Source organism: Ursus maritimus, unplaced genomic scaffold (genome assembly GCF_017311325.1).
Source record: "Ursus maritimus isolate PB19 unplaced genomic scaffold, ASM1731132v1 scaffold_17, whole genome shotgun sequence".
Lineage (NCBI taxonomy): Eukaryota > Metazoa > Chordata > Mammalia > Carnivora > Ursidae > Ursus > Ursus maritimus.
This window is the reverse complement of record NW_024424119.1, coordinates 38,075,404-38,090,802: the sequence shown is the minus strand read 5'-3', so window position 1 is coordinate 38,090,802 and position 15,399 is coordinate 38,075,404. Positions and strand designations below refer to the sequence as shown.

At 41.1% G+C, this 15,399-nt stretch overlaps 1 protein-coding gene across 1 annotated transcript in view; it reads left to right on the top strand.

Annotated features, from left to right (window-relative positions):
- Positions 1-15,399, top strand: part of SVEP1 (sushi, von Willebrand factor type A, EGF and pentraxin domain containing 1) — a 186,264-nt gene that overhangs the window by 110,294 nt on the left and 60,571 nt on the right. Inside the window, exons 24-33 of the mRNA XM_040631696.1 lie at positions 835-1,036; positions 3,754-3,911; positions 4,745-4,946; positions 6,736-6,911; positions 9,697-9,821; positions 10,766-10,889; positions 11,647-11,817; positions 12,771-12,944; positions 13,389-13,508; positions 15,106-15,282. Coding sequence (XP_040487630.1) covers positions 835-1,036; positions 3,754-3,911; positions 4,745-4,946; positions 6,736-6,911; positions 9,697-9,821; positions 10,766-10,889; positions 11,647-11,817; positions 12,771-12,944; positions 13,389-13,508; positions 15,106-15,282 — 1,629 coding nt within the window. The remainder of the gene's footprint in view (positions 1-834; positions 1,037-3,753; positions 3,912-4,744; positions 4,947-6,735; positions 6,912-9,696; positions 9,822-10,765; positions 10,890-11,646; positions 11,818-12,770; positions 12,945-13,388; positions 13,509-15,105; positions 15,283-15,399) is intronic.

Below are 15,399 nucleotides of genomic sequence, written 5' to 3'. Positions count from 1 at the left end.
GTGTGTGTGTGTGTGTGTGTGTGTGTGTGTGTGTATGTGTGTGTGAGAGAGCAAGAGAGGGAGAGAGAAGGGAGACAGAAAGAGAAAGAGACATAGAGAAGACAGGAGTTTATATCTAAGATAAACATTCAAGAAAACTGGAAATAAATCATATAAGATCATATTGCAAATAGATGCTAAACAATATGATATAGATACATATATATAAATCATATATATATAAATTGTATATATGTATATATGCAATTTATTAAGAGAGAGTTCCCCCCAAAAATGAGTGAAGGAAAAATGCAAGGTCAAAGAAACAGAGGAAAATTTTGAACTAAATTTGCTAGTTTTATTTTATTTTATTTTATTTTAAGATTTTATTTATTTATTCGACAGAGATAGAGACAGCCGGTGAGAGAGGGAACACAAGCAGGGGGAGTGGGAGAGGAAGAAGCAGGCTCCTAGCGGAGGAGCCTGATGTGGGGCTCGATCCCATAACGCCGGGATCACGCCCTGAGCCGAAGGCAGACGCTTAACCGCTGTGCCACCCAGGCGCCCCCTGCTAGTTTTATTTTTACCATCGTCTCAATTAGATGTCCATTACGAATGTTAGTTTCAGAAAGACCTAAGCTCAAAAGAGCAAATGATCAAAAACACAATCCTAAAATGAGCTACAAAAGCCAAAGCTCATTCAAGGGTGGATCTCAAACCAGTGTGAGAGGCCGGAAGTTCTTCAGCTTCCTTTCCGATCTGTCAGGAGCAACACCCTCCAAGAAGTCAATGCTTCGATCCTCGTTTCCCAGGGGGGTTAACATTTGGGCTCTTTCTCACCTCCTCCGTCCCCAGGCCTGCACTGTGAAACGGAAGTCAACGAATGCCAGTCAAGCCCATGCTTACATAATGCAGTCTGTGAAGATCAGGTTGGGGGGTTCTTGTGCAAATGCCCTCCTGGATTTTTGGGTACCCGGTGTGAAAAAAACGTGGATGAGTGTCTCAGTCAACCATGCAAAAATGGAGCGACCTGTAAAGATGGCACCAATAGCTTCAGGTAACGCCCTACGTCTGGTTCTTTGCAGCAGTTTTATTTTCTCAACCATTCAGTCATTCTGCAGCCTTTATGGAGTATGACTTCAAGTCCCAGGTCAGCCACTCCCTAATTCTATCCCAAGGATAGGCTGCAGTAGACTCTCCCCACCACCTGAGGTTCTGATTCACAAAGGCTGGGGTAGAGTCTATAATTTTAAAATAGGCAGCCTATATGTTTTAAGTTCCCTAATGGTTCTGATGCACGGCCAGATTTGGAAACCACCGTTCTGTACCTGGGGAGTCATAAACAATGAAAGAAAACACAGTAACACAGAAACAAATACCAAAGCACTAGACAAAATTCATTGTCAAGTGTTTTATATTTTAGCCGGAGTTTTTGCACTAGTTAACATCAACAGGAATTGTGCCATTACCTGTCACAGAGTCAGTCTACATTCTATGGCTGTGGTTTTCGAATGTTTCTTTTAGTTTAGTAACCCTTGGTTCATAAGAAATCTAATATGAATGGAAACAAGTAAAAGAATAAAAACTAACCTTTGGGGGTTGAAAATGGTAGTATTTGTAGAGGAGACCCACTTTGTCTTTCTGAGGCAGCTCTTGGGGTACCAGGAGAATACAGTTTGAAAATGGACACTCTCCTTCATCAGTGTGACGTCGGCCGTATTACATCCCAATCCCCTTGCACGGTCTGTGGCTTCTGCAGTACAAAAGACAGACTGGTCTTGCTTGCAGAATCTTAGGAAACTTTATTGTCCTCAACATGCCACTGTCTCTGGAAGTTTATAAAAGTTAAAAGGAAGAAAAAAAAAAGTACCCCAGTTGCAACATTTCCCAGTCCTCTTGTGGTTCAGCCCCCTTCATGACTGTCCCCCAACAAAGAGCCAAGGCATGATCCAGAAGAAATAGGCAACCCATCCTGTCGGTGAGACTTCGCTCTTGATGTGGAAACAAAGTCTTAGCAGTGTAGTTTCATCTTTTCATAGGCGTTTTACATCTTCTGGCATATAGCGCCTAACCACAGGCAATGAGAAATTTCCAGATAAACAGCAAGAATTCTAAATTCTCCCCAGAGTCAAAAACAATTAATGAGTCCCAAATTTGTCTAAATCCTAACTAGAGGAAAGGTGAAGGTCAACTCTCCTAATTCAAAGGGAATGTTAGTTGTCACCAAAGTGAACCTATTTCATAGATAACGATATTGGATTGCTAGAATATCAAACATGGGCAGATAAAGACGAGTGAAATTCTAGCCAAAATAGATTTACCATTGAATACAGAGAACTCAGTAAAGACTACCCCCCAACACCGATTCCCATGTAAACATGTTAATAGCAATGTTAATTATCATGTATCAGGTACTTTTTAATTAAAAAATATTTCAGACATACAGAGAATTACCAAGAACGGTAAAAGTCACACACTCATCACGGTAATTATCAAACCTTAGTATTTTGCCATATTTGATTCACATCTTTTGTTTTAAGGAAATACCTTCTATAGATAGTTTTGGAGTTCCTCCAATACACACACACACACACGCACACACGCACATTCCTCTTCTTCCTCAGTGGTAACCACTGTTCTGAAGTTGATGTTTATCTTTCTCATTCAGACTTCATATGTTACTACATAAACAGTGCATACTATAGTTTCACATGTTACATAATTGGTATTATACTGTATACATCCTTTTGTAATTTGGGTTTTGTTTTCACTCAACATTATATGTTGTCAAGGTTGATACATTTGGTTCTAGTTTATTTGTTTTAACTGCTGATTAGTATTCCAGTAAATGATCATACCATGGTTTATTTTCCCATTCTTCTCTTCATAAACACGTAGAATAATGCTGTTATGAATGTTCATTACATGTGTCCTTTTGCAACTGTGCAATAATTTCCTAGAGCACGTGAGTCCAAATGGATATAGAGGCTCTGGGAATGCAAACCCTCATCTTCCCTTGACATTGCCAAGTTGTAGTTCTACTCACTATGTGAGACTTCCCAGTTCATGACATCTGTGTCAGCATTTGACATTATCAGATATATTTTCCATTCCGATAGGTTTAAATGGTCTGTTGCATACCCCAGAGACTGTACAGCATACTGATTAAGAACAAGGCAGTAGATTGGGTTTAAAATCCTACTCTACCACTTGGTAACAAAGAGACTTGGGCAGGTTAACCTCCCTGAGCCACAGTTTACTCATCTGTAAAGTGGGAATGATAATAACGTCACCTCATTGTTATAAAGACTGGTGTAGTATATTTAAAGCCTTTGGAACAGCATATGCACTTTTTATATTTTTTCCTAGCACTTGTATGGGGAGAGAAATTCCCAGTGTGTAAATAAGAATTCACCTGGACCAGAACCACTTCATACTCTATTTTTGCTACTACAACACTTCAGATATATATTGTCTTAAGTCGGTTTAATTAAATGAACTAAAAAAAAAAAAAGGTAACTAACAGTTAAAGCACTGTTTTGATGTGGCAAATATGTTTCATCATTTCAAAGTTGTTTACTCAATTTATCTAAGAACAAAACAAAACCCCAGTTCACCCATTTCTCCCATCCCACCCCAACCCTGGCAACCACTAGTTTATTCTCCGCATCTATGAGCTTTCAATTTTCAAAATCTTTTGAGACAATGTTGTCATAAGTGGGGGACTTCCTCTAATGGATTTCTGTGTGTTAATAACATTTTGTTTTCTTTCAGGTGCCAGTGTGCAGCAGGCTTCACGGGGCCATATTGTGAATTAGACATCAATGAATGTCAGTCTAACCCGTGTAGAAATCAGGCCACCTGTGTGGATGAATTAAACTCATACAGTTGTAAATGTCAGCCAGGATTTTCAGGCAGCAGGTGTGAAACAGGTATATATGAGCTCAGTGTTATTAATAACAATACTAAAACTAATGAGATCATAACAATGTCACATTTTACCTGTGCCAAGCACTGTCCACATACCAAAAACAATGCTGAGTATTGTGTACTTACTTAATCTTGACAGCCATCCACCAAACTAGGTACTATTATCCCCAATAGCAAAGGTGAGGAAAATAAAGCTCAGAGGGGAAAAAGAGAAAATGGAATTTAGTAGAACTCTTCACCTTCTACGTGTTTAGAAAGGACTCTTGATTTAGGAGCTCAGAGTCCACAGACATGTCTGAGAATCAGAGCCAAGCTGCTTTCTCAGGGTGTTAGAGTCTTTAGCTGTCGGACTTTTGTTTTCTTGAGTGGGCTATGCAGGATTGGGGCAGAGCTGAATTGCACATGAAATAGGGAAGAACAAGGGCCTTGAGTAGAGGTGGAATGTGGCCCTTGTAGTTGCCCCCCTTTTTCTCTTGCAGCCTCAATTCCCCTGCTCTGTGGAGTCATCCCATCAGCATACAGACATGCATTAGTGTCCCCTGTCTTTGTTAATTTCCCAGTTCCAACTCTCCTTCCAGCTAGTTCCTATTTCTCTGCTTCCTTACACTACTGAGTGCTTTCCCTATCTTAGTTACCCACTGATTCTTTTACTTAGAAGAATGTATTATGTATTTTGTAAATAATATATGTTTAATGTTGACACTGCTTCTCCCATCATCATATTGACTGAAATGGGCTTCTTTGACAATAGTACTGCATATCCACTGCTTACCTTAGACAATTGAAAAATGCCTCCCAAGTGCCATGGTCGACACACCTTTCTTATTTGTTGCAGACCAGTCTTCAGGTTTTAACCTGGATTTTGAAGTTTCGGGTATCTATGGTTACGTCATGCTAGATGGTGTGCTTCCATCTCTCTGGGCTGTAACCTGCACATTCTGGATGAAATCCAGTGACACCAATAATTATGGAACACCGATCTCCTATGCACTTGAGAATGGCAGTGACAATACCTTCCTCCTGACCGATTATAATGGGTAAGCAGAAATGTCAGGAAAGCCATATGCTAGATCTTATCCTGAGACCAAGTTAGAACTGACACGGGGATTGGGAGATAGAAGAGCAAGGGGGTCAGGTTTTCCAGCAGGAGAGCGGTGGCAATGGTCAAACAGAGCATCTGGACACGTTCTGTAAGAAAGCAAAGTTTCAGTGATAACATGTTTTGCACGGATTATGTTTTGCTATTTGCTAAGTGTTACTTCATTTGATCTTCAGAGGCCTGAGGAACTAGTTGTATAGGTAGCAAGACAAAGTTTCAGAGACACTAGATGATTTGCCCCAAATCTCACACTCTGGGAGTAGTAGAGCTAAGCCTCAGACTCTGACTCTTATGACCAGTGCTCTTTCTTTTATTTATCAGAGCCTGCAGGGGTTCAAGGACTTCGGTGACATTGTTGACCCATGGGAGACACATATATTAAATATGAATCCATCTACAGACTCAGGTGTACGAGATGATATTTATTTCTCTTTGGATCAATTACTTCAACTGCAGGGCCTCATCTCTCTGGGCTGTCAGAAAGGCCGATCTCAATTGTTTCCCTCCTTCTATCTCTACTGAGTGCTTTTCCTATCTTAGCTTCTCACAGATTGTTGAAAACCCACAGAGTCTGGTCATCTGGTCCACTGGTCCTCTGTCCACACTGCTTATCACTGGGCTGTGAACTGCCTCAGCCGCTGTGGGCCCTTCAGAATCACAGCTCTTTGCCATGTGGAATCCCAACCTTCAATCTAGACAGATTCTGTGGTGGCCTCTTCATCTCAGATCTACCCAAATTTCTGTCCTGTTGCTCCTGAGCAAGGTGCAGGCCCCACTGAGCTCTCTTGCCTCTCCTCAGTCCACGGGACTCTCACTATTCTGGTGGAACTCTCCCCATCCTCAAACCCTATTCTTCTTAGTGGACCTGAACTTTCAAAAACGATATCCAAGAGATTTGCACAAACCTCCCATGAGGCAAAATATATATAACGACAGAACCTGTTATCCACTTGAATAGTGAAGGAAAACGGGAAAACCCAAAGGGGAAACAATTAGTATTGTAAAAATACCATTTTTTTCCCATAAACGTCTGTGAATAAGGACTAAGAAGATACGGAGAGAAGTATTCAATGAATTTTTATCTTCCTTATCAATTTTCCCTTATTTTTCCTTTTTCTCCAATTGCTTTTGAAGATATTTCACTTAAAACTGCTTAGTATCTCTGACATTCCCCAAAGTGACATAGTTGTTGGAACCTTCTTGTTGTTGGTCATCTTTATTTGGTTCCAATTATGCTTGCCTTCGGATCGACATACTTTGTCTGCCATGGGACTGCTTTGGCAACCCAGAGACAGAACTCACTTTCTGTGAGACCTCTGAAGTTTGTTCCTGGTCTTAGGAAAACATCCATTCCAAAGGAAGGAAACCAGTCTGATGTTTGTACAACTCTCATTCCTTCCATTCTTGATTCACTCTCTCCGGAATAGACAGTTGGTAAATTATCTCAACGTGGATCAACTTCTCTCATTATTCTAAAACTTCTTCCTACCCCTTCGTGTTTAAGAAACATAAGCTAATTTTCAGTGAACAACAATAAAGTGTAATTTATAAACCAGCTCTGCATCTATGAAATATGACCAAATGGAGAAAAAGAAGTAATGGTTTTCCTTGAAGTGCTTTACATACAAAAAAGAAAAGAAAAGAAAAAGGAGAAAAATAGTAACATGCCCCGTAGATGAGATTACGACATATGACTGATGACTCTGTTATCTGGAATCTTTTCACAGCTGGGTTCTTTATGTGAATGGCAAGGAAAAGATAACAGACTGTCCCTCCGTGAATGATGACCGTTGGCATCACATTGCAATCACTTGGAGGAGTGCTGATGGAGCCTGGAAAGTCTATATCGATGGGAAACTATCTGATGGTGGTGTGGGCCTCTCTGTTGGTTCACCCATACCTGGTATGTCTTAGCTAAAGGAATATCATTCTGTTAGATGCCAGACATGGTGGCACTTAGATGAACATCAAGTTTGCTATCTTTGTTGTCCTTGGTTTCTCCATTTTTCTACTCCCTGATTACCCAGACTGTGAATTGTGACAGGCTTTTTCTAGGTGAGCTGTGTGACTCTCTGTGTAAGAAATGCATTTGGGGACTTAGGGTAAGACTAGCAAGATGCAGGCTGAGCTAACTAGCCACGGAAGGTTAGTAAACTGTCCTCCAAGGAGGAGAGGAATTGCTGGTATATTTTGGTTGCTTGTTTTCTTTTGCGACTGTATACATAGGACACAAGTATATCCAGTGTATAAGCTGGAGCACTGCTAATACCATCTGTCTTTTATGAAGAGGAGAGGTCGGAGGTTCCCTGTAGTAAATAAGGAAATGTTAAAAATGTTTCAACAAGAAGTGACATTTTCAGGTGAAGTGGGGTGGTGGTTCCTTTTTGTGTTTAATTTAAGTATTCTTGCTTTCAGCTATCTCTTCTCTGAATAGTGGGATTGCAGGTGGCTTTTATTTTCTTCTTTATTCTTTTCCCGTATTTCATAATGAACATATATTTCCTTTATGGTAAAAAAAAAAAAAGCATTTCTAGCTTTAAAAAAAATTAAACCCTGATAGCAGAGTGAAAGTAAGTTAAAGAGATAGGAAAATAAAACACAGACTGTACTAGTAGCCACCCAAGGAGATGGTTGTTGACCCCAGGAGTAAGAATGAATTGGGTCCACAAGTATTGCAGAGCTCCAGTTGACAGAGCTTAGTGAATGGCTGGCTTCCGTTTGGGTGACTAGGTCCGTTGAAGAGTCTGTTAGCTGAGAGAGGAATTCTAGGAAAAAGGACAATTATCAGAGCAGGGATTAGGGATGAAGGAAGAATTTCTACTTGATTTTAGACATATTGGGTCTGAATTCTAATCACAGGAATACATTCAACTAAAAAACATAGGTTGATTCCACTTTATGTCAAATTGACCAAGTTGTTTTTAGTGATAGGATGTGATTGGCAAGGACTCAGTGCAGCAGACACTTTCGAGTGCTGGTATGAAAATTGATAAACCTTTCTGGGAAGCAATTTAGAAACTTTCATCAAGAACCTTAGAGAAACCCTTGGTATGCAATCAACAATTCAACTACCAAGAATTGGATTAAAGGAAATTATCAATGATCTGAATAAATACTCATGTATCAATATATTGATCTCGGTGATACTTTAGTACCAAATTTGGAAACAACTCCAGTATCCAATAGGAAGTGGCTGTTTAATTAACTAATTCGTTAATTAAGCAAAGTATGGATTATTGTGCATTCATACATAAAACAGCTATTAAAACTCATGAAATGAGAGCATGTCCAAGAAGAAAAGCCAGATTCAAACATCATATATAGTATGATCCTGAGTCATGTGTTTTAAAATCTCTCACTCACACACAAACACATATACTAAAAAAATAATAAAAATAAAACCTAGGAGGAAATACACAAAACCGTTAAATGATTTTTTTTCTGGATAAGAGGAATTCCTTATGCTTTATTTTTTCAAATTTCCTTTTGTGTGTGTATTAATTTTTTATGATTACTTTAATAAGAAAAGGACATAGCTTGGGAAATCATGAAAAGGGGTTCTACATATATCGATTGGCAGGTAAGTGAAATCAGATGGGGAGTTGTTGAAGAAGAGCGAAGGCCAGGAGTGGAAGCCTGGGCGCATCAGCTTCTTAAAAGACAGGTGGAGAAGAGAGACAGAATGAGCACAAAGATTCAAGGAGAACAAGTAAAGAATGACTTCATGAAAAGAAAGTGTAATCACCCAGCCCCTGGCAGGAAACAGGTGGCACCCCCAAGAAGGAGATCTAAAGAGAGTTTAAGGAAGGGTCAATTTTCAAAGGTGTGGGCAGGATTAAGAGAACCAAAATATGACAGTAAAACACCCATGACTAGTGACAATGGAATATTGTCAAGAGATGGGCCCAAAGTGACAAGGAGGGGGAGTTGTTGCGAGAATTTAGGCAAACCTAAACCTTGCCTGGGAGGAAGGTATCCAGGAAATTAAACTTCTCTTTCATCCTACTTTCTTACCTCGGGTTGGTCCTTCCATTGGCCAGGTATAAACAGAAGCCAGAGGAACAAGGCAACAAGGTGGTGTCAACCTTTGGGGGCACAAAGCAAGGTATCTCTGGAGGGGCAAACACAGACCATCCAGTACATCCAGGAAGGACAGTTTAATAGACCAGAATGGCCCAGTAGGAACCGATGATAGAGAGAAATCACCAGGGGTGAATATGAAAGTTTCCGTTGAATTTGGCAATGAGATAGTCACTGGCAAATTTAGATGTTGCCTTGGAATTGGTGATAGAAATTTAAGCATTTCAGGGTTTAGAAGAAGAAAATGAAGAGCAGCTGCTGGTAGTCTGTCATGGAGGGTAACTTCCTAGAAGAAGGGAGGCAAAATAGAACTCACAAGTTTTGTTGGCATAAAATATTACATGCACATATGTATATGTGCAGTTTTTATAGTTAAATGTTTGTAAATCTGATATAATATTCTAAACCCTCTCCGACTATTTTTTAGGTTGCTCTAGATAAAATATTGAATTTGTCCCTACAGGTAAAACATGCAGTAAATATAGGTAATTTGGTTTTTCGACAGTTTTCCCTGATACCTTTATATTGGCAGTACTTTCGTTAAGTTAGCATTTTTGGAATGACAGTCGTGAAGTCAGTTTTCCTCCTTATTTCTCTCCTCTCCTTAGGTGGTGGTGCATTAGTTGTTGGGCAAGAGCAGGACCAAAAAGGAGAGGGATTCAACCCCGCTGAGTCTTTTGTGGGCTCCATAAGCCAGCTGAACCTCTGGGACTATGTCCTGTCTCCACAGCAGGTCAATTCCATTTTCAGTGTATGACAGTAATGAGATGCAAAGGTACAAACCTAGTGAAAATGTGAACAGACTAATGATGCCATATCTTCCCGCAACCTCTGGGTTTTCAGACCTGACCACCAATGTCATTTGATGCTATGGTCGTAGACTAAGCTAGGCAGAGGTTATCTGCAGTCACTTTCGGTGAATGCCCTTTTCAGTTTCTTGGTGATGCTTTTAAATTTTATTAGACATGATTATTTTAGGATACCTTGTAATTTCCAAGCTGGAAATTCACATCCCTCTGACTAAAGAGGCAGAAATTGAGGGCTGGCTCTAAGATTATGCTTAGAGAGTAACAGAGGAACCAGTGGTTAAAGCCTGGGTTCAAATCCCAGTTCTACCACAGCCTTGTCATGCTGATTTTGAACATGTTACTCCATCTCTCTAAGCTTCAGTGTTCTTATCTGTGAAAGATGAACAGATAGCATAGTAGAGTTTCGTCACGATCACACACAACACGGCACGTATAGTCGTGGTCTTGTTTGCCACATAGCGAGGGTTTCTAAATGTCTACCCTTATTATTATAGTGGCAGAACTTATCCAGGCCTCAGTTTACCCACCTCTAGACAGAGGCAGAAGACAGGAGAATGAGGTGTGGGGAACCTCTACAACACCTCAATAAACTGCAGAGCTTTAGACAAGAAATTCTCTGTGGAGAATTCCAGACTATCTGGCAACTGACATACTTGGGAGAGGGGAGGATGAGGGTGGAGGAGAGAGAGGGAGGGAAGAGACTTACTTATCTGTTACCCCTGAAATCATACTGTACAAAAGCCTCCTTCCCTTCACCATCCTCCCCCCAGAACTGTGAGTGTTTTCAAGGGGACACAATTAAGATGTAATAACTCTGTCATACTGAAACAAATAAGGTTTATCTAAAGACGTGTGTTTAAACTTTCAGGTGAAATCACTGGCTACCTCATGCCCAGAGGAACTCAAGAAAGGAAATGTGTTAGCCTGGCCTGATTTCCTGTCTGGAGTTGTGGGGAAAGTGAAGATCAATTACAAGAGCATATTCTGTTCTGGTTAGAATGTTCTTCTGTAAACTGCTATCTCTTGACTACTCCCAAGACTTTCCTGCAAAAGGAGACAATTCAAAATTCACTGTTGGTCAAGTAATGCGTCCCTGTCAGTCTATTGTTTAGCTAGTAATTCACCTTTACACTACATTTATCCAAAGGATTTAGTTTTTTCATCCTTAAATACATGCTGTATTGGAGAGTACAAAATTCACTGTGGAGAAAACTTGGACAATGGTAAAATAAGGTTAGGAAAATAGGATGAGAGAAAGAATACGGTTTCTTTTTCAAATGCCACCGAAGCCCTATCCTCCTGTATGAGGAGGGGTACTCGCAACTTGGTACTTCCTAGCGGCCGTCTAGGGGCAGGTAGCACAGGGAGAAAAGCAATGGGCATGACAGTCCTCACACCGAATAATCAAACTCTGAATGATCATACAATTCAATGTATTTGAGGGCGTTTCTGCAGGTGTCCTAGAATTCATGGGTTTTGACAACTTATAAGTACATTTCATTAATATTCCTTAAATACCACTTTTTCCTTAAAAAAAATACTCGGCTGCCTTCTGCAGAAAGAGGAAAAGTAGTGGACTCAGTTTTTTCTAGTCATTTCGCTTGCCAGGGATCTGGTCATATATCACCGTGTTTTAGGAGCAGTAGAGTGGCTCTCAGATGCTGGCGCAACACGTGAGTTGAGGCTCTTAGCTGGCGATGCTGCCACGGGGGTGCTGACAAGCCCTGTGCCTGTGTGCTTTGCCCGCAGATTGCCCGCCTTTGGAAGGATTGGTACCTCACCTGCGAACTACATCGGCAGACTTAAGGCCAGGCTCCAAAATCAGTGTGTTCTGTGATCCAGGCTTCCAGATGGTCGGGAACCCTGTGCAGTACTGTCTGAATCAAGGACAGTGGACACAGCCACTGCCCCACTGCGAACGTGAGCTGTCTCTGTGGAAGGCATTTCAGGAGCTCCTGACAGATGTCGGAGCATAGCGACATTTTTCAGGAATGCTAGATAAAAGCTAACTACACCACAGGAGTAAACACGCAAATCTTCATTGAATAGTTCCCTCTTTATGAGGGAGATGGGTGATGAAGAGAGACCAGCCCTGTGGCTGCACCCCAGGTGGAATAGGGAACTGGATGGGAAGGGGAGACAGAGCTGGGAGCTGGAGCCCCAAGAGAGACGGGTTACGGCTGGGTAGGAAACAGGAAAAGCCCTCTCGAGTTGGGTGCATCCAGTCATGTATTTATTCAGCAATTTTAAAACCACCTACTATGTGCTAGACAGCGATCTATGTTCTAGCGATGCAGCAGTTGGAAGAAAGTCTCCTTTGTGGAGTTTACACTGAAATAGGAGAGAGAGGAAATAACAATATTGTTTATTTACAGTAAATAAGAACAAGGGCCAGAAGTAAGGGCTATGGAGAAAGATAAAGCACAGTAGGGAAATGCAAAGTGAGGGTTGGGTGGAAGCAGACTGCTTTATTAGTGAGTGCCATCAGCACAGTCCCTCCATAGCATCTGTTCTCACTGATGTATGTATTTCTCTGTGGCTCGTTTCCCTAGTCCCACTAGATAGTAGGCTCCACAAGGCTGGAGTTTACATCTTTGGTTCATGACTTCAGCACCTGTGACGGTGTCTAGCAGGACCTTCATACAAATTTTATTTTAATTAATGAATCGCATGCTCACTCTGAGCCAGACCGTCTGCTGGTTGCCGAGGGCGCAGGTATGGCTACAGCCTGTGCCACCCCTCCGGGGCCCTGGATCTGTGTTCACGCGCAATGAGAAAGTCCCTCTTCGCTGAACTGCTAGCTTAATGTAAATAAAATGTGCTTTGAGCATTTCGCTCCTCATGTCCTTGTACTCTTCCTGGCCACATTACAGGCATTAGCTGTGGGGTGCCCCCCACTCTGGAGAATGGCTTTTATGCAGCTGAGGATTTCCATGCTGGCAGCACAGTGACCTACCAATGCAACCATGGCTACTATTTGTTGGGTGATTCAAGGATGTTCTGTACAGATAACGGGAGCTGGAATGGCATTGCACCATCATGCCTTGGTGAGATAAATCTTGGCAATACTGTCTGGGTTTATTCTAGCTCCCTGGGAGACAATCTTCCCAAATTCCTGAGGCTTTCTTGTGACATTCCTTTGTTAACTTCAGGTCATCCCAGTAAGCTCTGGGCAAGCCACAGTGACAAAGCAGCTGTCCCTAGAGGTGCCAGAAATATTTGGAATTGTTACCAGGCTCAATATTAAGACTATTTTCATCTATCTCTGTTCTTCTACTTACCACCTATAAAGTGGGAGAGTAATAGCTTTTATTGTTTGTCTGCAATGTGATCATGACTACTGTATTTACTGTAGTGTATTTTCACTCTATGCAAATACCTGTAGTGTTACACATTAAGCGATATGTAACGACTTGAAAGTAAAAACAAGTATTTGATACATAAGAAAAAAATCAATCAACTTCACTACCTGTAAGCTGTCTTCATTTTAGACGTTGATGAATGTGCAGTTGGGCCAGATTGTAGTGAGTATGCTTCCTGCCTGAATACAAATGGATCCTACGTTTGCTCATGTATCCCACCCCACACAGGAGATGGTAAACACTGTGCAGGTAACTAGTACATGGATAATTGGGAAGTTTATTAATTTTTTTTATTTAAGTATATATTTCAAATGTATGTTATTTAAAAATACAACAGTATGTTCAAGTACAAAGGACAGGCGAAGAAGATAAAAAACCATCTTTAAAAAAGACGTGTAAGTAACAACGAAAGGAGTTTTAAATTAGCGTTGTGCCTCTCCCAACTTCCCAGTCTCTGAAAAGTAAAACTGAGGGCCAGCCGTATCACCAGAATGTTGAAGCAACATCTCTGCAGTGCGGGAATAACAGAGGGGATTTAGAAATGTATCCACTGGCCTCTATGGCCTCCATCAGCGCAAAGAAGATACTTCACCATCAGTGTGTTTCCTCTGCCTCAGCCACACAGAATTATGTTCTTGAAAAAAATTGACATCTTCCCTTACCACATCTGTAGGTTTTGTGATAACTTTGATGATACAGGCCCAACTCCCAGAAAATAGAAAGTAAAGAGAAAGTCTCAAAATCAAGTCTCATGATGGCATTTACTTATAGTCCCTGACTTATCGGGCGCCTGGGTGGCGCAGTCAGTTAACCGTCCAACTCTTGAGATTTCAGCTCAAGTCATGATCTTAGGGTTGCAGTATCGAGCCCCGTGTCAGACTCCACACTCAGCTCGGAGTGTGCTGGAGATTCTCTCTCTCTTTCTCTCTCTCTCCCTCCTTCGGCACCTCCCCAACTCGTGCTTTTTCTCTCTCAAATAAATAAATAAATCTTTTAAAAATATGTAAAATCCTTGATTTCTGGGGTGCCTGGGTGGCTCAGTACGATAAGCGTCTGGCTCTTGATTTTGGCTCAGGTCATGATCTCAGGGTCCTGACAGTGAGCCCAGCATCAGGCTCCGTGCTGGGTGTGGAGCCTGCTTAAGATTCTCTCTCTCCCTCTGCCCCTCCCCCCACCTCAAAAAAATAATTAATTAAAAAATAAAAATAAATACAAATAAAGCCCTTGACTTATATGGCCAGAATGACCTTCAGAAAGATTGAATCAATGTATCTTCCCTTTTTGATAATTCAAGAATTATATTTACGCATATCCAACTCTAGTCCTAAATATCCCTTTAGCTTATTTCTCTTCCTGGAAGTGGTGACCAACCCCAAATTTGCACATAGGAGGGATTTCTGATCCATAGTCTGTTTGGAAAGGGAGGCTGGGAATTTTTCTCAAATCTGCCTAGGGTAAAGCCTTTACATCAATTTGATAGAAAGCCAATTGCTTTTTAAAAAGTAGACATGAAGTTGGGGGAGGTAGGAGGACCTAAGTTCTTCTAGTAAAAGTCCTGGCACCACCACTACTTCCCAATAAACAACTCCCTTTCAGCCAGATAAATTTTGTATATTTTTGTTAGTCACCGTGTTTCAAAATACTGTAGTTTAAATGCCTATTAAATGTATGTTCTGGTCTAACGTCCAGTGTATCCCAGGCCTTCCTGTATCTCCCTTCCAAAGTTTTTTTTCCCCCCCAAGATTTAACTGGTACTTTAACTGTAGTGAAATTCTTTTGCTATGAGACCCTGCATGGTTGTGCGAACACCCCTCATTGCCCCACAAACCTTTTTCTCTCTTTCAAGAACCTATTAAATGTAAGGCTCCAGGAAATCCAGAAAATGGCCACTCTTCTGGTGAGGTTTATACACTGGGCGCCCAAGTCACATTTTCGTGTGAGGAAGGTTACCAGCTGTTGGGAGTAACCAAAATCACGTGTTTGGAGTCTGGAGAATGGAGTCATCCCTTACCATATTGCAAAGGTATGTTTCGCAAATTCCCCCGGGTTCATGGTGTTTGGCAATACTAAAACTTTAAGGTATAGACATGTCATGTGTTAGGTTGTATCAATATTCTTTGTATTTAAAACCCAACTATCA